General features: G+C 43.7%; 1 protein-coding gene and 4 long non-coding RNA genes across 5 annotated transcripts; all 5 read right to left on the bottom strand.

The window, feature by feature from the left end:
- Positions 1 to 699: 699 nt before the first annotated feature.
- Positions 700 to 1329, bottom strand: LOC148187518 (uncharacterized). Its single transcript, XR_015778721.1, has 3 exons — positions 1261 to 1329; positions 990 to 1136; positions 700 to 905 (listed from the first exon to the last, which is right to left on the bottom strand). It is a non-coding gene; the product is annotated as an uncharacterized LOC148187518 (long non-coding RNA).
- A 243-nt stretch (positions 1330 to 1572) lies between these two features.
- LOC148187517 (uncharacterized) lies at positions 1573 to 4303 on the bottom strand. Its single transcript, XM_088087564.1, has 10 exons — positions 4231 to 4303; positions 3748 to 3917; positions 3352 to 3551; positions 3142 to 3254; positions 2923 to 3029; positions 2610 to 2785; positions 2131 to 2288; positions 1898 to 1991; positions 1760 to 1785; positions 1573 to 1592 (listed from the first exon to the last, which is right to left on the bottom strand). Exons 1-10 carry the CDS (start codon positions 4301 to 4303, stop codon positions 1573 to 1575), a joined length of 1137 nt encoding a protein of 378 aa, XP_087943690.1.
- A 2399-nt stretch (positions 4304 to 6702) lies between these two features.
- Positions 6703 to 7281, bottom strand: LOC148187516 (uncharacterized). Its single transcript, XR_015778724.1, has 3 exons — positions 7086 to 7281; positions 6877 to 6989; positions 6703 to 6764 (listed from the first exon to the last, which is right to left on the bottom strand). It is a non-coding gene; the product is annotated as an uncharacterized LOC148187516 (long non-coding RNA).
- A 3128-nt stretch (positions 7282 to 10409) lies between these two features.
- Positions 10410 to 11021, bottom strand: LOC148187515 (uncharacterized). The gene is made up of 3 exons (XR_015778598.1): positions 10826 to 11021; positions 10616 to 10728; positions 10410 to 10503 (listed from the first exon to the last, which is right to left on the bottom strand). It is a non-coding gene; the product is annotated as an uncharacterized LOC148187515 (long non-coding RNA).
- A 4714-nt stretch (positions 11022 to 15735) lies between these two features.
- On the bottom strand, positions 15736 to 16298 carry LOC148187514 (uncharacterized). Its single transcript, XR_015778654.1, has 3 exons — positions 16212 to 16298; positions 15940 to 16086; positions 15736 to 15855 (listed from the first exon to the last, which is right to left on the bottom strand). It is a non-coding gene; the product is annotated as an uncharacterized LOC148187514 (long non-coding RNA).
- Positions 16299 to 20383: the final 4085 nt, after the last annotated feature.

The raw sequence follows: 20383 nt of genomic DNA, 5'->3' as shown, positions 1-20383 counted from the left end.
AATACCTCTTCATTTGCGGTCAACTCTGTCAGGAATTCCTCCACATTTTCTCGAGGATTGCCCTCCTCGAGCCGGTCAAACACACGGTCCAATGGTTCTGTGTCATCCAAGGCCTCGAAAGTCCGTACAAACTGTCCCAACTGAGTAGGAGTGAGAACTGACAAGACTTCGGCCTACGAAAGGGAAACAATACGAAATCAAACAGCAGGAATTGCAAGGCAATAAGTGAGACATCTCAGATTGGGAAAGGAATACTACAAGCCCAGTCACCACTTACGCTTGAGAAGTTGGCATTAAGGGCTTGCAGATCCTGCAGGGTTGCAAAAGCTGCGAATCCGCAAGGTTTTCCTCCAGCCACTCTTGACTATCTCTGGATAATGATACACAGCCAGGATCTGCAAAGAAGCCACAAACAGAGACATTGGCAGGGCAAAACCACAGCTTGCTATCAAGACTTTACGGAATTGAGCCTGATTGGCCTGCTTTACCTGAGGAGTCATTTCTTGAAAGGAATGGCTTGATGAAATGAGTGTAGACTGCACGCTGACTCTCTCTGTCCATGTATGCCATTTGGCTGCTGAATGTCTGGGTGCTAAAAAGTGAGAGAGGGCTTTTAAATCTAAAGAGACAGAAAACTGCAGGTTCCTCTGCAATCTCATTCAAAGTGGAGCAATATGTCACATATTTGCTTACACAGTCTGGTACGTGTGGCAGCTGAAGTTCCTGGAGCTAAGGCAGAAGAGGAAGTTCCGGGATGGAGAGGCCAAAAATGGACGAAGATTTGTCTGGAACAAGCTTCTGACAAAGGATGCGTTCTGCAGTTGGGAGTGGCTCAACTTGGCAATTCTCACTTCTCCGAGAGCCTCAAGGGCGTGTGAAAAGGATGGGTTGGTGTTGTTGGGAGCCTGGAATTGGAAACATCATTTTGGTTTGACACAGAATTGCCACGGGCACACAACAGTTTTGTGAAATACTGGGATTGGATTTACCATGGTGGCAAATGTCATAAGAGCCTCATCTAGTGCAGCGGAGGCTTTTTCAAAGAAAAGCTTCCAGACCGCTACAGGTAATGGCATGTGGCTTTCCAGTGAGCATTTCATCAATGTGACCACGTTGCTGGCTGTCAGATGCGTGGCCTAGGCAAAAATGCAAGTAAGTAAAGCAAAGACTTTCAGAGCTTATGGACATTTGTATTAGGAGGGCAATGTGGAAAAAGCCAAATCTTTTAGGGAAAATGCAGCTAGCATAAAACAGTCTTACCATGGAGCAGGCATGTTCAGTGAGGGTCAAATTGCAAAGGGCTTCAGAGGAACTGGCGAGAGAAAGTGCGAAATCCATGCGGTCGCTGAGAAGAACAACAAAAAGTAATCCATTGTCACATTAGTTAGACTGGGAAAAAGCACTGTACCGACGTAAACTCAGCACCTGACAAATCCATAATTCCCCTACCTATCAACTCCCTCACAGATGAGGTCCTCTGTGAAAAGACAATATTCATGTATCAGATATGACATCATCAGAAAGCTATTTTTTCATCTAAGTTGAAATGTCTGGTAACTTAAAGACCTACCATCAACCTGGGTCTCCTTGCACTGGAGAGAAGCAGAGCATAATTGTTAGTCGAGTGGCAAAAGGTACTTAAATTTAAAATACCTTAATGCAGCCACCCTAACAAAGTTAATGCATGGAGCCTGCGTCTTGTAAATGTTTTATTGATTATTGTATAATCCATGTGACGCATCCATGGACGTGAACTTACCATGAAGGAATCTGGAACTGAGCAACCTGTTGGAGAGAAAATTGAAATGAAGGCACGACGTCAATACAGCTGTCGTCACTGTAGTGGTAATCGGCTTTATTGTGAAATGGTTTGTCAGCTGAGCAATTTGCCACCTACGTGGGAATCTCCTCTCGAGGAACTTTTTGCTCGATCTCACACCAGATGAAAGGCGCACTGGCAGAGATTCCAAACTTTGCGAAAACCAGTGATTCTGAGGGAAGAAAACAGACATCCACGTGACTTGTCTGAGGCCAGAGTTTGATATCATAATACAAACCCCAAATGTCTAGATGTGGACCTCAGAAATTTGGTCTCTTACATAGCTGCGTAGGATTCACAGCTGATGTTACTGGGGATCACTGTCAAGTTGCCAGGGCGGATGCTTGCCATCACAGGAGCCAAATTGATCTGAAACAACGTCTGAAAGTCTTCCGGCTCAAAATCTTCAAATTCAGGGGCAAGGGCTGTCAAGGTCATGTTTAAGATGGTATCTCGCACAGCTTTATCTCTGATGAGGGAGATGTTTCTCTGGAAATAAAAGGATTCGAGTTTCAGTCCAGGAGGGAATTCGACATTTCTGCAAACATACTAGAAATGCAAGCAAGTGTGGTGATGCATCTTTGTACTACGGTGCATCAGGGAATGACTCAGGGGCATGACTGAAGAACAACTGGTGCAAGAAGCATTTGCGGACTGTGTAATTTTGAGGTAAATCCTGGCATCTGATTAGATTCTGCAAGAATTCGTCATGCCCAGGGCAAGTTTTACGTTGCCCGTTTGCAAGTCAACTTAGTGGGAAAATATGGCGATCTCAAAGTAAGGCACTCACCTGCTTGGTGATGGTTGCAAAAGCCTCAAGAAACTCCCCAGCTGCTCGTCGTCAGGGGACTCTGTCAAGCTTTTGAACACCTCCCTTACCAAGGTCTCATTCTCCAAAGCACCGATTTCTGGATCCAGGATCAGCTCGGCCCTCTGGTTTGGTGAGAGAGAGCCCACAAGCGTCGCCTGATGACACAAACAAAGGGATTATGAATTCCTTTTTTCTTTGACATGGCAAACACAGCGCTCTTTACAGATTCTCCAAGTTCAGAATGTGGTGTGGCTGCTTTCAAGAAAGACTGGTAGAAAACCTTTTGACTTACCACAGAAAGGTTGAAGAATTTGAGGTCAGAGAGTGGTATGCTTTCGGAAAATGGACCCAAGTTTGCTTCAAGAAATTCTGCGTCACTCTGAATTCCCTGCCTGCAAACTAAGGCACAAAGACAGATGTTAGCATAGGTACCACTTCCCAAGCATTCACCCTTTGTTGATGCACGTGGAACAAGAGCACCACATGGCAAAGCTTACTGCGTTAGCCCTACCTGGCTTGTTGATGACGCTGGCAGAATTTTGCAGGTAATCCAGCAGAACTTCTGTGATTTCTTGCTGTCTCTGTGGTGACATTTCAGGGAAAGCTCTGGCCATCCCTCTCACACTGTAAAGGGTAAAAAGGAGAATTCTTACCCAGTCCCTCATTAGTGTGTTGTACTTTGCTGCAATGCAATATCGCCTGTTTGTGAAATGCTACTCACACAACGTGATAGTTTGTGCAGTTAATGTCTGAGATTGCAACCTCGAGCATCATCGCATTGAAACTCGGGAGGAGAGGAACCAGTAACCGCTGAAACAAGTCAATCCAGTCGACTTCCTCAAACGTTGTGAAATGGGGACTGATGATGGTGAAGGTCCTGTTCATCACACGGTCTCTCACAAGGGGTTGGAAATCAGGGACCTGGAAAATGATGACATGGGAGGATGTCACGGCCACAATGCACCATACAAGTTGCAAGAAAGGATGTAATGAAACATTTGATATGAATGAGTCCCCTACAACTGACCTAGAGGACTAGATACATATCTAAGTAATGACTATGCTGGATTAAAAGCTCAGGATTGTCCTTCTTTGCCCAGACTCAAGACAAGAATACCTCTTCATTTGCGGTCAACTCTGTCAGGAATTCCTCCACATTTTCTAGAGGATTGCCCTCCTCGAGCCGGTCAAACACACGGTCCAATGGTTCTGTGTCATCCAAGGCCTCGAAAGTCCGTACAAACTGTCCCAACTGAGTAGGAGTGAGAACTGACAAGACTTCGGCCTCTGAAAGGGAAACAATACGAAATCAAACAGCAGGAATTGCAAGGCAATAAGTGAGACATCTCAGATTGGGAAAGGAATACTACAAGCCCAGTCACCACTTACGCTTGAGAAGTTGGCATTAAGGGCTTGCAGATCCTGCAGGGTTGCAAAGCTGCGAATCCGGCAAGGTTTTCCTCCAGCCACTCTTGACTATCTCTGGATAATGATACACAGCCAGGATCTGCAAAGAAGCCACAAACAGAGACATTGGCAGGGCAAAACCACAGCTTGCTATCAAGACTTTACGGAATTGAGCCTGATTGGCCTGCTTTACCTGAGGAGTCATTTCTTGAAAGGAATGGCTTGATGAAATGAGTGTAGACTGCGCGCTGACTCTCTCTGTCCATGTATGCCATTTGGCTGCTGAATGTCTGGGTGCTAAAAAGTGAGAGAGGGCTTTTAAATCTAAAGAGACAGAAAACTGCAGGTTCCTCTGCAATCTCATTCAAAGTGGAGCAATATGTCACATATTTGCTTACACAGTCTGGTACGATGTGGCAGCTGAAGTTCCTGGAGCTAAGGCAGAAGAGGAAGTTCCGGGATGGAGAGGCCAAAATGGACGAAGATTTGTCTGGAACAAGCTTCTGACAAAGGATGCGTTCTGCAGTTGGGAGTGGCTCAACTTGGCAATTCTCACTTCTCCGAGAGCCTCAAGGGCGTGTGAAAAGGATGGGTTGGTGTTGTTGGGAGCCTGGAATTGGAAACATCATTTTGGTTTGACACAGAATTGCCACGGGCACACAACAGTTTTGTGAAATACTGGGATTGGATTTACCATGGTGGCAAATGTCATAAGAGCCTCATCTAGTGCAGCGGAGGCTTTTTCAAAGAAAAGCTTCCAGACCGCTACAGGTAATGGCATGTGGCTTTCCAGTGAGCATTTCATCAATGTGACCACGTTGCTGGCTGTCAGATGCGTGGCCTAGGCAAAATGCAAGTAAGTAAAGCAAAGACTTTCAGAGCTTATGGACATTTGTATTAGGAGGGCAATGTGGAAAAAGCCAAATCTTTTAGGGAAAATGCAGCTAGCATAAAACAGTCTTACCGTGGAGCAGGCATGTTCAGTGAGGGTCAAATTGCAAAGGGCTTCAGAGGAACTGGCGAGAGAAAGTGCGAAATCCATGCGGTCGCTGAGAAGAACAACAAAAAGTAATCCATTGTCACATTAGTTAGACTGGGAAAAAGCACTGTACCGACGTAAACTCAGCACCTGACAAATCCATAATTCCCCTACCTATCAACTCCCTCACAGATGAGGTCCTCTGTGAAAAGACAATATTCATGTATCAGATATGACATCATCAGAAAGCTATTTTTTCATCTAAGTTGAAATGTCTGGTAACTTAAAGACCTACCATCAACCTGGGTCTCCTTGCACTGGAGAGAAGCAGAGCATAATTGTTAGTCGAGTGGCAAAAGGTACTTAAATTTAAAATACCTTAATGCAGCCACCCTAACAAAGTTAATGCATGGAGCCTGCGTCTTGTAAATGTTTTATTGATTATTGTATAATCCATGTGACGCATCCATGGACGTGAACTTACCATGAAGGAATCTGGAACTGAGCAACCTGTTGGAGAGAAAATTGAAATGAAGGCACGACGTCAATACAGCTGTCGCCACTGTAGTGGTAATCGGCTTTATTGTGAAATGGTTTGTCAGCTGAGCAATTTGCCACCTACGTGGGAATCTCCTCTCGAGGAACTTTTGCTCGATCTCACACCAGATGAAAGGCGACTGGCAGAGATTCCAAACTTTGCGAAAACCAGTGATTCTGAGGGAAGAAAACAGACATCCACGTGACTTGTCTGAGGCCAGAGTTTGATATCATAATACAAACCCCAAATGTCTAGATGTGGACCTCAGAAATTTGGTCTCTTACATAGCTGCGTAGGATTCACAGCTGATGTTACTGGGGATCACTGTCAAGTTGCCAGGGCGGATGCTTGCCATCACAGGAGCCAAATTGATCTGAAACAACGCCTGAAAGTCTTCCGCTCAAAATCTTCAAATACAGGTGCAAGGGCTGTCAAGGTCATGTTTAAGATGGTATCTCGCACAGCTTTATCTCTGATGAGGGAGATGTTTCTCTGGAAATAAAAGGATTCGAGTTTCAGTCCAGGAGGGAATTCGACATTTCTGCAAACATACTAGAAATGCAAGCAAGTGTGGTGATGCATCTTTGTACCACGGTGCATCAGGGAATGACTCAGGGGCATGACTGAAGAACAACTGGTGCAAGAAGCATTTGCGGACTGTGTAATTTTGAGGTAAATCCTGGCATCTGATTAGATTCTGCAAGAATTACGTCATGCCCAGGGCAAGTTTTACGCTGCCTGCTTGCAAGTCAACTTAGTGGGAAAATATGGCGATCTCAAAGTAAAGCACTCACCTGCTTGGTGATGGTTGCAAAGCCTCAAGAAACTCCCCCAGCTGCTCGTCGTCAGGGGACTCTGTCAAGCTTTTGAACACCTCCCTTACTAAGGTCTCATTCTCCAAAGCACCGATTTCTGGATCCAGGATCAGCTCGGCCCTCTGGTTTGGTGAGAGAGAGCCCACAAGCGTCGCCTGATGACACAAACAAAGGGATTATGAATTCCTTTTTCTTTGACATGGCAAACACAGCGCTCTTTACAGATTCTCCAAGTTCAGAATGTGGTGTGGCTGCTTTCAAGAAAGACTGGTAGAAAACCTTTGACTTACCACAGAAAGGTTGAAGAATTTGAGGTCAGAGAGTGGTATGCTTGGAAAATGGACCCAAGTTTGCTTCAAGAAATTCTGCGTCACTCTGAATTCCCTGCCTGCAAACTAAGGCACAAAGACAGATGTTAGCATAGGTACCACTTCCCAAGCATTCACCCTTTGTTGATGCACGTGGAACAAGAGCACCACATGGCAAAGCTTACTGCGTTAGCCCTACCTGGCTTGTTGATGACGCTGGCAGAATTTTGCAGGTAATCCAGCAGAACTTCTGTGATTTCTTGCTGTCTCTGTGGTGACATTTCAGGGAAAGCTCTGGCCATCCCTCTCACACTGTAAAGGGCAAAAGGAGAATTCTTACCCTGTCCCTCATTAGTGTGTTGTACTTTGCTGCAATGCAATATCGCCTGTTTGTGAAATGCTACTCACACAACGTGATAGTTTGTGCAGTTAATGTCTGAGATTGCAACCTCGAGCATCATCGCATTGAAACTCGGGAGGAGAGGAACCAGTAACCGCTGAAACAAGTCAATCCAGTCGACTTCCTCAAACGTTGTGAAATGGGGACTGATGATGGTGAAGGTCCTGTTCATCACACGGTCTCTCACAAGGGGTTGGAAATCAGGGACCTGGAAAATGATGACATGGGAGGATGTCACGGCCACAATGCACCATACAAGTTGCAAGAAAGGATGTAATGAAACATTTGATATGAATGAGTCCCCTACAACTGACCTAGAGGACTAGATACATATCTAAGTAATGACTATGCTGGATTAAAAGCTCAGGATTGTCCTTCTTTGCCCAGACTCAAGACAAGAATACCTCTTCATTTGCGGTCAACTCTGTCAGGAATTCCTCCACATTTTCTAGAGGATTGCCCTCCTCGAGCCGGTCAAACACACGGTCCAATGGTTCTGTGTCATCCAAGGCCTCGAAAGTCCGTACAAACTGTCCCAACTGAGTAGGAGTGAGAACTGACAAGACTTCGCCTACGAAAGGGAAACAATACGAAATCAAACAGCAGGAATTGCAAGGCAATAAGTGAGACATCTCAGATTGGGAAAGGAATACTACAAGCCCAGTCACCACTTACGCTTGAGAAGTTGGCATTAAGGGCTTGCAGATCCTGCAGGGTTGCAAAAGCTGCGAATCCGGCAAGGTTTTCCTCCAGCCACTCTTGACTATCTCTGGATAATGATACACAGCCAGGATCTGCAAAGAAGCCACAAACAGAGACATTGGCAGGGCAAAACCACAGCTTGCTATCAAGACTTTACGGAATTGAGCCTGATTGGCCTGCTTTACCTGAGGAGTCATTTCTTGAAAGGAATGGCTTGATGAAATGAGTGTAGACTGCGCGCTGACTCTCTCTGTCCATGTATGCCATTTGGCTGCTGAATGTCTGGGTGCTAAAAAGTGAGAGAGGGCTTTTAAATCTAAAGAGACAGAAAACTGCAGGTTCCTCTGCAATCTCATTCAAAGTGGAGCAATATGTCACATATTTGCTTACACAGTCTGGTACGTGTGGCAGCTGAAGTTCCTGGAGCTAAGGCAGAAGAGGAAGTTCCGGGATGGAGAGGCCAAAATGGACGAAGATTTGTCTGGAACAAGCTTCTGACAAAGGATGCGTTCTGCAGTTGGGAGTGGCTCAACTTGGCAATTCTCACTTCTCCGAGAGCCTCAAGGGCGTGTGAAAAGGATGGGTTGGTGTTGTTGGGAGCCTGGAATTGGAAACATCATTTTGGTTTGACACAGAATTGCCACGGGCACACAACAGTTTTGTGAAATACTGGGATTGGATTTACCATGGTGGCAAATGTCATAAGAGCCTCATCTAGTGCAGCGGAGGCTTTTTCAAAGAAAAGCTTCCAGACCGCTACAGGTAATGGCATGTGGCTTTCCAGTGAGCATTTCATCAATGTGACCACGTTGCTGGCTGTCAGATGCGTGGCCTAGGCAAAATGCAAGTAAGTAAAGCAAAGACTTTCAGAGCTTATGGACATTTGTATTAGGAGGGCAATGTGGAAAAAGCCAAATCTTTTTAGGGAAAATGCAGCTAGCATAAAACAGTCTTACCGTGGAGCAGGCATGTTCAGTGAGGGTCAAATTGCAAAGGGCTTCAGAGGAACTGGCGAGAGAAAGTGCGAAATCCATGCGGTCGCTGAGAAGAACAACAAAAAGTAATCCATTGTCACATTAGTTAGACTGGGAAAAAGCACTGTACCGACGTAAACTCAGCACCTGACAAATCCATAATTCCCCTACCTATCAACTCCCTCACAGATGAGGTCCTCTGTGAAAAGACAATATTCATGTATCAGATATGACATCATCAGAAAGCTATTTTTTCATCTAAGTTGAAATGTCTGGTAACTTAAAGACCTACCATCAACCTGGGTCTCCTTGCACTGGAGAGAAGCAGAGCATAATTGTTAGTCGAGTGGCAAAAGGTACTTAAATTTAAAATACCTTAATGCAGCCACCCTAACAAAGTTAATGCATGGAGCCTGCGTCTTGTAAATGTTTTATTGATTATTGTATAATCCATGTGACGCATCCATGGACGTGAACTTACCATGAAGGAATCTGGAACTGAGCAACCTGTTGGAGAGAAAATTGAAATGAAGGCACGACGTCAATACAGCTGTCGCCACTGTAGTGGTAATCGGCTTTATTGTGAAATGGTTTGTCAGCTGAGCAATTTGCCACCTACGTGGGAATCTCCTCTCGAGGAACTTTTTGCTCGATCTCACACCAGATGAAAGGCGCACTGGCAGAGATTCCAAACTTTGCCGAAAACCAGTGATTCTGAGGGAAGAAAACAGACATCCACGTGACTTGTCTGAGGCCAGAGTTTGATATCATAATACAAACCCCAAATGTCTAGATGTGGACCTCAGAAATTTGGTCTCTTACATAGCTGCGTAGGATTCACAGCTGATGTTACTGGGGATCACTGTCAAGTTGCCAGGGCGGATGCTTGCCATCACAGGAGCCAAATTGATCTGAAACAACGCCTGAAAGTCTTCCGCTCAAAATCTTCAAATTCAGGGGCAAGGGCTGTCAAGGTCATGTTTAAGATGGTATCTCGCACAGCTTTATCTCTGATGAGGGAGATGTTTCTCTGGAAATAAAAGGATTCGAGTTTCAGTTCAGGAGGGAATTCGACATTTCTGCAAACATACTAGAAATGCAAGCAAGTGTGGTGATGCATCTTTGTACTACGGTGCATCAGGGAATGACTCAGGGGCATGACTGAAGAACAACTGGTGCAAGAAGCATTTATGGACTGTGTAATTTTGAGGTAAATCCTGGCGTCTGATTAGATTCTGCAAGAATTCGTCATGCCCAGGGCAAGTTTTACGCTGCCTGCTTGCAAGTCAACTTAGTGGGAAAATATGGCGATCTCAAAGTAAGGCACTCACCTGCTTGGTGATGGTTGCAAAAGCCTCAAGAAACTCCCCCAGCTGCTCGTCGTCAGGGGACTCTGTCAAGCTTTTGAACACCTCCCTTACCAAGGTCTCATTCTCCAAAGCACCGATTTCTGGATCCAGGATCAGCTCGGCCCTCTGGTTTGGTGAGAGAGAGCCCTGGCGTCGCCTGATGACACAAACAAAGGGATTATGAATTCCTTTTTTCTTTGACATGGCAAACACAGCGCTCTTTACAGATTCTCCAAGTTCAGAATGTGGTGTGGCTGCTTTCAAGAAAGACTGGTAGAAAACCTTTTGACTTACCACAGAAAGGTTGAAGAATTTGAGGTCAGAGAGTGGTATGCTTTCGGAAAATGGACCCAAGTTTGCTTCAAGAAATTCTGCGTCACTCTGAATTCCCTGCCTGCAAACTAAGGCACAAAGACAGATGTTAGCATAGGTACCACTTCCCAAGCATTCACCCTTTGTTGATGCACGTGGAACAAGAGCACCACATGGCAAAGCTTACTGCGTTAGCCCTACCTGGCTTGTTGATGACGCTGGCAGAATTTTGCAGGTAATCCAGCAGAACTTCTGTGATTTCTTGCTGTCTCTGTGGTGACATTTCAGGGAAAGCTCTGGCCATCCCTCTCACACTGTAAAGGGCAAAAAGGAGAATTCTTACCCAGTCCCTCATTAGTGTGTTGTACTTTGCTGCAATGCAATATCGCCTGTTTGTGAAATGCTACTCACACAACGTGATAGTTTGTGCAGTTAATGTCTGAGATTGCAACCTCGAGCATCATCGCATTGAAACTCGGGAGGAGAGGAACCAGTAACCGCTGAAACAAGTCAATCCAGTCGACTTCCTCAAACGTTGTGAAATGGGGACTGATGATGGTGAAGGTCCTGTTCATCACACGGTCTCTCACAAGGGGTTGGAAATCAGGGACCTGGAAAATGATGACATGGGAGGATGTCACGGCCACAATGCACCGTACAAGTTGCAAGAAAGGATGTAATGAAACATTTGATATGAATGAGTCCCCTACAACTGACCTAGAGGACTAGATACATATCTAAGTAATGACTATGCTGGATTAAAAGCTCAGGATTGTCCTTCTTTGCCCAGACTCAAGACAAGAATACCTCTTCATTTGCGGTCAACTCTGTCAGGAATTCCTCCACATTTTCTAGAGGATTGCCCTCCTCGAGCCGGTCAAACACACGGTCCAATGGTTCTGTGTCATCCAAGGCCTCGAAAGTCCGTACAAACTGTCCCAACTGAGTAGGAGTGAGAACTGACAAGACTTCGGCCTACGAAAGGGAAACAATACGAAATCAAACAGCAGGAATTGCAAGGCAATAAGTGAGACATCTCAGATTGGGAAAGGAATACTACAAGCCCAGTCACCACTTACGCTTGAGAAGTTGGCATTAAGGGCTTGCAGATCCTGCAGGGTTGCAAAAGCTGCGAATCCGCAAGGTTTTCCTCCAGCCACTCTTGACTATCTCTGGATAATGATACACAGCCAGGATCTGCAAAGAAGCCACAAACAGAGACATTGGCAGGGCAAAACCACAGCTTGCTATCAAGACTTTACGGAATTGAGCCTGATTGGCCTGCTTTACCTGAGGAGTCATTTCTTGAAAGGAATGGCTTGATGAAATGAGTGTAGACTGCGCGCTGACTCTCTCTGTCCATGTATGCCATTTGGCTGCTGAATGTCTGGGTGCTAAAAAGTGAGAGAGGGCTTTTAAATCTAAAGAGACAGAAAACTGCAGGTTCCTCTGCAATCTCATTCAAAGTGGAGCAATATGTCACATATTTGCTTACACAGTCTGGTACGTGTGGCAGCTGAAGTTCCTGGAGCTAAGGCAGAAGAGGAAGTTCCGGGATGGAGAGGCCAAAATGGACGAAGATTTGTCTGGAACAAGCTTCTGACAAAGGATGCGTTCTGCAGTTGGGAGTGGCTCAACTTGGCAATTCTCACTTCTCCGAGAGCCTCAAGGGCGTGTGAAAAGGATGGGTTGGTGTTGTTGGGAGCCTGGAATTGGAAACATCATTTTGGTTTGACACAGAATTGCCACGGGCACACAACAGTTTTGTGAAATACTGGGATTGGATTTACCATGGTGGCAAATGTCATAAGAGCCTCATCTAGTGCAGCGGAGGCTTTTTCAAAGAAAAGCTTCCAGACCGCTACAGGTAATGGCATGTGGCTTTCCAGTGAGCATTTCATCAATGTGACCACGTTGCTGGCTGTCAGATGCGTGGCCTAGGCAAAAATGCAAGTAAGTAAAGCAAAGACTTTCAGAGCTTATGGACATTTGTATTAGGAGGGCAATGTGGAAAAAGCCAAATCTTTTTAGTGAAAATGCAGCTAGCATAAAACAGTCTTACCATGGAGCAGGCATGTTCAGTGAGGGTCAAATTGCAAAGGGCTTCAGAGGAACTGGCGAGAGAAAGTGCAAAATCCATGCGGTCACTGAGAAGAACAACAAAAGTAATCCATTGTCACATTAGTTAGACTGGGAAAAAGCACTGTACCGACGTAAACTCAGCACCTGACAAATCCATAATTCCCCTACCTATCAACTCCCTCACAGATGAGGTCCTCTGTGAAAAGACAATATTCATGTATCAGATATGACATCATCAGAAAGCTATTTTTCATCTAAGTTGAAATGTCTGGTAACTTAAAGACCTACCATCAACCTGGGTCTCCTTGCACTGAGAGAAGCAGAGCATAATTGTTAGTCGAGTGGCAAAAGGTACTTAAATTTAAAATACCTTAATGCAGCCACCCTAACAAAGTTAATGCATGGAGCCTGCGTCTTGTAAATGTTTTATTGATTATTGTATAATCCATGTGACGCATCCATGGACGTGAACTTACCATGAAGGAATCTGGAACTGAGCAACCTGTTGGAGAGAAAATTGAAATGAAGGCACGACGTCAATACAGCTGTCGTCACTGTAGTGGTAATCGGCTTTATTGTGAAATGGTTTGTCAGCTGAGCAATTTGCCACCTACGTGGGAATCTCCTCTCGAGGAACTTTTTGCTCGATCTCACACCAGATGAAAGGCGCACTGGCAGAGATTCCAAACTTTGCCGAAAACCAGTGATTCTGAGGGAAGAAAACAGACATCCACGTGACTTGTCTGAGGCCAGAGTTTGTTATCATAATACAAACCCCAAATGTCTAGATGTGGACCTCAGAAATTTGGTCTCTTACATAGCTGCGTAGGATTCACAGCTGATGTTACTGGGGATCACTGTCAAGTTGCCAGGGCGGATGCTTGCCATCACAGGAGCCAAATTGATCTGAAACAACGTCTGAAAGTCTTCCGCTCAAAATCTTCAAATTCAGGGCAAGGGCTGTCAAGGTCATGTTTAAGATGGTATCTCGCACAGCTTTATCTCTGATGAGGGAGATGTTTCTCTGGAAATAAAAGGATTCGAGTTTCAGTCCAGGAGGGAATTCGACATTTCTGCAAACATACTAGAAATGCAAGCAAGTGTGGTGATGCATCTTTGTACTACGGTGCATCAGGGGAATGACTCAGGGGCATGACTGAAGAACAACTGGTGCAAGAAGCATTTGCGGACTGTGTAATTTTGAGGTAAATCCTGGCGTCTGATTAGATTCTGCAAGAATTCGTCATGCCCAGGGCAAGTTTTACGTTGCCCGTTTGCAAGTCAACTTAGTGGGAAAATATGGCGATCTCAAAGTAAGGCACTCACCTGCTTGGTGATGGTTGCAAAAGCCTCAAGAAACTCCCCCAGCTGCTCGTCGTCAGGGGACTCTGTCAAGCTTTTGAACACCTCCCTTACCAAGGTCTCATTCTCCAAAGCACCGATTTCTGGATCCAGGATCAGCTCGGCCCTCTGGTTTGGTGAGAGAGAGCCCTGGCGTCGCCTGATGACACAAACAAAGGGATTATGAATTCCTTTTTCTTTGACATGGCAAACACAGCGCTCTTTACAGATTCTCCAAGTTCAGAATGTGGTGTGGCTGCTTTCAAGAAAGACTGGTAGAAAACCTTTTGACTTACCACAGAAAGGTTGAAGAATTTGAGGTCAGAGAGTGGTATGCTTTGAAAATGGACCCAAGTTTGCATCAAGAAATTCTGCGTCACTCTGAATTCCCTGCCTGCAAACTAAGGCACAAAGACAGATGTTAGCATAGGTACCACTTCCCAAGCATTCACCCTTTGTTGATGCACGTGGAACAAGAGCACCACATGGCAAAGCTTACTGCGTTAGCCCTACCTGGCTTGTTGATGACGCTGGCAGAATTTTGCAGGTAATCCAGCAGAACTTCTGTGATTTCTTGCTGTCTCTGTGGTGACATTTCAGGGAAAGCTCTGGCCATCCCTCTCACACTGTAAAGGGTAAAAAGGAGAATTCTTACCCAGTCCCTCATTAGTGTGTTGTACTTTGCTGCAATGCAATATCGCCTGTTTGTGAAATGCTACTCACACAACGTGATAGTTTGTGCAGTTAATGTCTGAGATTGCAACCTCGAGCATCATCGCATTGAAACTCGGGAGGAGAGGAACCAGTAACCGCTGAAACAAGTCAATCCAGTCGACTTCCTCAAACGTTGTGAAATGGGGACTGATGATGGTGAAGGTCCTGTTCATCACACGGTCTCTCACAAGGGGTTGGAAATCAGGGACCTGGAAAATGATGACATGGGAGGATGTCACGGCCACAATGCACCATACAAGTTGCAAGAAAGGATGTAATGAAACATTTGATATGAATGAGTCCCCTACAACTGACCTAGAGGACTAGATACATATCTAAGTAATGACTATGCTGGATTAAAAGCTCAGGATTGTCCTTCTTTGCCCAGACTCAAGACAAGAATACCTCTTCATTTGCGGTCAACTCTGTCAGGAATTCCTCCACATTTTCTCGAGGATTGCCCTCCTCGAGCCGGTCAAACACACGGTCCAATGGTTCTGTGTCATCCAAGGCCTCGAAAGTCCGTACAAACTGTCCCAACTGAGTAGGAGTGAGAACTGACAAGACTTGACCTCTGAAAGGGAAACAATACGAAATCAAACAGCAGGAATTGCAAGGCAATAAGTGAGACATCTCAGATTGGGAAAGGAATACTACAAGCCCAGTCACCACTTACGCTTGAGAAGTTGGCATTAAGGGCTTGCAGATCCTGCAGGGTTGCAAAAGCTGCGAATCCGGCAAGGTTTTCCTCCAGCCACTCTTGACTATCTCTGGATAATGATACACAGCCAGGATCTGCAAAGAAGCCACAAACAGAGACATTGGCAGGGCAAAACCACAGCTTGCTATCAAGACTTTACGGAATTGAGCCTGATTGGCCTGCTTTACCTGAGGAGTCATTTCTTGAAAGGAATGGCTTGATGAAATGAGTGTAGACTGCGCGCTGACTCTCTCTGTCCATGTATGCCATTTGGCTGCTGAATGTCTGGGTGCTAAAAAGTGAGAGAGGGCTTTTAAATCTAAAGAGACAGAAAACTGCAGGTTCCTCTGCAATCTCATTCAAAGTGGAGCAATATGTCACATATTTGCTTACACAGTCTGGTACGTGTGGCAGCTGAAGTTCCTGGAGCTAAGGCAGAAGAGGAAGTTCCGGGATGGAGAGGCCAAAATGGACGAAGATTTGTCTGGAACAAGCTTCTGACAAAGGATGCGTTCTGCAGTTGGGAGTGGCTCAACTTGGCAATTCTCACTTCTCCGAGAGCCTCAAGGGCGTGTGAAAAGGATGGGTTGGTGTTGTTGGGAGCCTGGAATTGGAAACATCATTTTGGTTTGACACAGAATTGCCACGGGCACACAACAGTTTTGTGAAATACTGGGATTGGATTTACCATGGTGGCAAATGTCATAAGAGCCTCATCTAGTGCAGCGGAGGCTTTTTCAAAGAAAAGCTTCCAGACCGCTACAGGTAATGGCATGTGGCTTTCCAGTGAGCATTTCATCAATGTGACCACGTTGCTGGCTGTCAGATGCGTGGCCTAGGCAAAAATGCAAGTAAGTAAAGCAAAGACTTTCAGAGCTTATGGACATTTGTATTAGGAGGGCAATGTGGAAAAAGCCAAATCTTTTTAGGGAAAATGCAGCTAGCATAAAACAGTCTTACCATGGAGCAGGCATGTTCAGTGAGGGTCAAATTGCAAAGGGCTTCAGAGGAACTGGCGAGAGAAAGTGCAAAATCCATGCGGTCGCTGAGAAGAACAACAAAAAGTAATCCATTGTCACATTAGTTAGACTGGGAAAAAGCACTGTACCGACGTAAACTCAGCACCTGACAAATCCATAATTCCCCTACCTATCAACTCCCTCACAGATGAGGTCCTCTGTGAAAAGACAATATTCATGTATCAGATATGACATCATCAGAAAGCTATTTTTTCATCTAAGTTGAAATGTCTGGTAACTTAAAGACCTACCATCAACCTGGGTCTCCTTGCACTGGAGAGAAGCAGAGCATAATTGTTAGTCGAGTGGCAAAAGGTACTTAAATTTAAAATACCTTAATGCAGCCACCCTAACAAAGTTAATGCATGGAGCCTGCGTCTTGTAAATGTTTTATTGATTATTGTATAATCCATGTGACGCATCCATGGACGTGAACTTACCATGAAGGAATCTGGAACTGAGCAACCTGTTGGAGAGAAAATTGAAATGAAGGCACGACGTCAATACAGCTGTCGTCACTGTAGTGGTAATCGGCTTTATTGTGAAATGGTTTGTCAGCTGAGCAATTTGCCACCTACGTGGGAATCTCCTCTCGAGGAACTTTTTGCTCGATCTCACACCAGATGAAAGGCGCACTGGCAGAGATTCCAAACTTTGCCGAAAACCAGTGATTCTGAGGGAAGAAAACAGACATCCACGTGACTTGTCTGAGGCCAGAGTTTGATATCATAATACAAACCCCAAATGTCTAGATGAGATCAGAAATTTGGTCTCTTACATAGCTGCGTAGGATTCACAGCTGATGTTACTGGGGATCACTGTCAAGTTGCCAGGGCGGATGCTTGCCATCACAGGAGCCAAATTGATCTGAAACCACGTCTGAAAGTCTTCCGGCTCAAAATCTTCAAATTCAGGGGCAAGGGCTGTCAAGGTCATGTTTAAGATGGTATCTCGCACAGCTTTATCTCTGATGAGGGAGATGTTTCTCTGGAAATAAAAGGATTTGAGTTTCAGTCCAGGAGGGAATTCGACATTTCTGCAAACATACTAGAAATGCAAGCAAGTTTGGTGATGCATCTTTGTATCAAAGAATTTTCTCAGATTGATTGGGGATGTGACTAAAGGTATCTTCTTTGGTATTTAATTGAAGATATTTTGCATTAATAAGTTATTTTGTATAAAGGTTCATATTTAATTCTGCAAATGTTAACTTTTATTTTTCAGATTTTACTCCTTGTGCAAATATGTCAACTTTCGAGTTTCACAGTTACCTGCTTGTTGATTTTCATAAAAGCCTCGAAAAACTCATGAAGCTGCTCATTTTCAGGGGACTCTGTCAAGCTCATGAACACCTTTTTCACAAGGGCTTCACCCTCCAAAGCGTCGTCTGCTGAATCCAGGATCAGCTCAGCCTTCTGTTTCGGTGAGAGCTGCTCCACAACCTCTTTCTGTGGCAACATAAAATTATTTTGTTGGCACTCATGTCTGTGTGTACATTCACACGCACACACACACACACACACACACACACACTCACACATATATACAGTATATATAAACAATGTGAATACTTCAATAATATCTTACTTACTGCAGAAAAATTGTTGTTAAGGTTTTGAAGATCCTCAAGACTTGCAAAGATTGAAAAGATTCCAAAATTTCTTTTTAGCCATTGTCTACTTCCATTCACATTTCGTGTGCATCCAGGCTCTTTGAATTGTGTGACCAGATAAAGAAACAGATGTAAGATTAAATAGTTGAAAATATACACACATGCATGTGCACAAAGACACACAAATGCACAGAAAGACAAACAGATAGATAGATCAATAGATAGAAATACATACAATCATTCATACATACATACACACATATTTTCAAAGGTTTAAGTTGAAGATTTTGTATGCATTCAATTTACATATTTCAGCAATTTAAAATACGTGTTAGTGAGCACCCCTCCTTTTCTAATATAATCCATCCACTTGACAGGTGTAGCATCTGAAGATGCTCATCAAAAAGCATCATTACTACATTATGTATCTTGGGTTCATGATTAAAGGCCACTGTTCACTGTTCCGTCGCTCGACAAAATGTCACAGATGTCCCAAGGTTTGAGGGAGCGTGTAATTGGCAGGCTGACTGCAGAAATGTCCACCAGAGTTGTTGACCATGACCATAAATGTTAATTTTACTGCCATAAGATGTCTCCAGTGTCATTTTTTGTCTGAATTTGGTAGCACATCCAATTGGGTTCACAACAGCATGTCTTTTACAATGAAAAACTGTGTCAGGTCAAGACCCTGGTGAAGACAATAAGCCTGCAGATGAGCTTCTCTGTGACAGTTTGTCCAGAAATTCTTTGGTTGTGCGAATCAGTTGTTACATGAGTTGTCCTGCTGGATGTGGAGACTGGTTGGATGTACTGCCAAATTATCGGTCATGAAATTGGAGACAGCTAATGGTAGTGAAATGAAAATTCAGTTGACGAGGAACAGCTCTGGTGGACATTTCTGCAGTCAGTATACCAATGGCACGCTTCCTCAAAACATGCCACATCTGTGGTGTCGTGTTGTGTGATCAAACTGCATTTTCTGTGACTGTGAAGGCACACCTGTGCAGTAATAACACTATCAAATCAGCATCTTGATCTGCAACATCTATCAGGTGGATGGATTATTATGAGAAGTGCTCACTAACACGGATTATGGCAAATTTGTGGCTCAAATTTGATAGAAGTTTATTTAATGAGGTCTTGAAAAGTGTAAGATCTTTAACTTCAACCTGTGTAAAAACAGGAGTGTTGGATAGATAGATATATAGATATATAGATAGATAGATAGATAGATAGATAGATAGATTTGGTGCATTTAGCACATATTCTTATCAATTTAATTTACCTGCTAAATCCTGTCTTGATAGGTACGCTTGAATGAAGTGTCTGTAGATTAGTTCTCCCTCCATTCTTTGAGATCTCTCCTGTTCATCACTCAGAGCCTCCGTCCTTAAAAATACATTTTCATTATTGCTTTTCTGACACAAACCAAACTGTAGCTAATAAATCATCAGATGGGAAAGGAAACTTTTTCTCACACAATAGACTTTCTTGGTAGAAACATGAATCTAGCACTTTGTGGCAACTTTTCTTTTCATTTTTGTATTTGTTTTGCCATATTTGTTGACATCATTTGTGATAGCAGGCGGAGCTAATCTGCTAACATGCACACGTTTTTGATGAAAATTCAAGTTAACTTTGTTCATCCCTACGTGTTACTGAATTCTGTCAGAACCTGGTTCTATCAACCCTCATTTAAAAATTTACCAGCCACTTAACAACTGTATGTCATTCTTTAATTTATACATTTCTGAAGAATGTTATTTTCCAACTGAACTTAAAATGGAATAAATATAACAATAGCATTAAATAAGCAGAATAATTGAGAGATGAAATTGGGCTTTTGACACACTCTATCCTAAACATGATAATTAACTACTATGATACATCATAGTTTGCTGAAATTATTATAATATCCAGCAGAAAGCTTAAAACCCAGTGTATAGTTTGCATAAATGAGTCTCGATTCTTCCTTAACAGAGTAGTTTGTCTATAAGCAGTTGACACGAAATTGTCAAAAGAGATTGGTAAAAAGGTTTAAAAATAAAATCATATTTTTTCTTCAAGTATTAGGAAATGGATGTCTGATATGCCAGTAAATAAATTCACCAGCCTGGTTTCAAAACTTAGTCTGCCAGTATACACACTGCAGTTTCTGCTTATTGCCAAAGAGAATGAAACCGAGATCTCTGTTATTGTAACTATTTGGGGGGATATTTTGGGTACAAAATACTTTTAATTTTATACATTTTAATTTTTAAAATTTACATTACTTAGTCTTAAGAGGTAGCCTAATGTCTACTTTATCTACTTTATCACTACTGAAAATATTATACATTATATATAGTGTGTGTGTGTGTATGTGTGTAATATATGTAATATATGTAATATACATACATATGTATGTATGTATGTGTGTGTGTGTGTATGTATATACACACACACACACATATATACACACACACACATATATATATCTATATGTGTGTGTGTGTGTGTGT

Source organism: Plectropomus leopardus, chromosome 14 (genome assembly GCF_026936395.1).
Source record: "Plectropomus leopardus strain MGB_pleo_1.0 chromosome 14, ASM2693639v1, whole genome shotgun sequence".
NCBI classification, from domain to species: domain Eukaryota; kingdom Metazoa; phylum Chordata; class Actinopteri; order Perciformes; family Serranidae; genus Plectropomus; species Plectropomus leopardus.
Note: the sequence above shows the minus strand (reverse complement) of the source record. Positions and strands in the feature narration are given on the sequence as shown.

What these genes read in the sequence shown, in the direction of transcription:
- LOC148187517 (XM_088087564.1), bottom strand. Translation starts at nt 4,303, where the DNA reads ATGGACAGAGAGAGTCAGCGCGCAGTCTACACTCATTTCATCAAGCCA. An exon ending in TTCAAGAAATGACTCCTCAG is followed by an intron (nt 3,918 to 4,230) that starts GTAAAGCAGGCC and finishes TTTCCCTTTCAG; the next exon opens with AGGCCGAAGTCTTGTCAGTT. An exon ending in CAGCGTCATCAACAAGCCAG is followed by an intron (nt 3,030 to 3,141) that starts GTAGGGCTAACG and finishes TTTGTGCCTTAG; the next exon opens with TTTGCAGGCAGGGAATTCAG.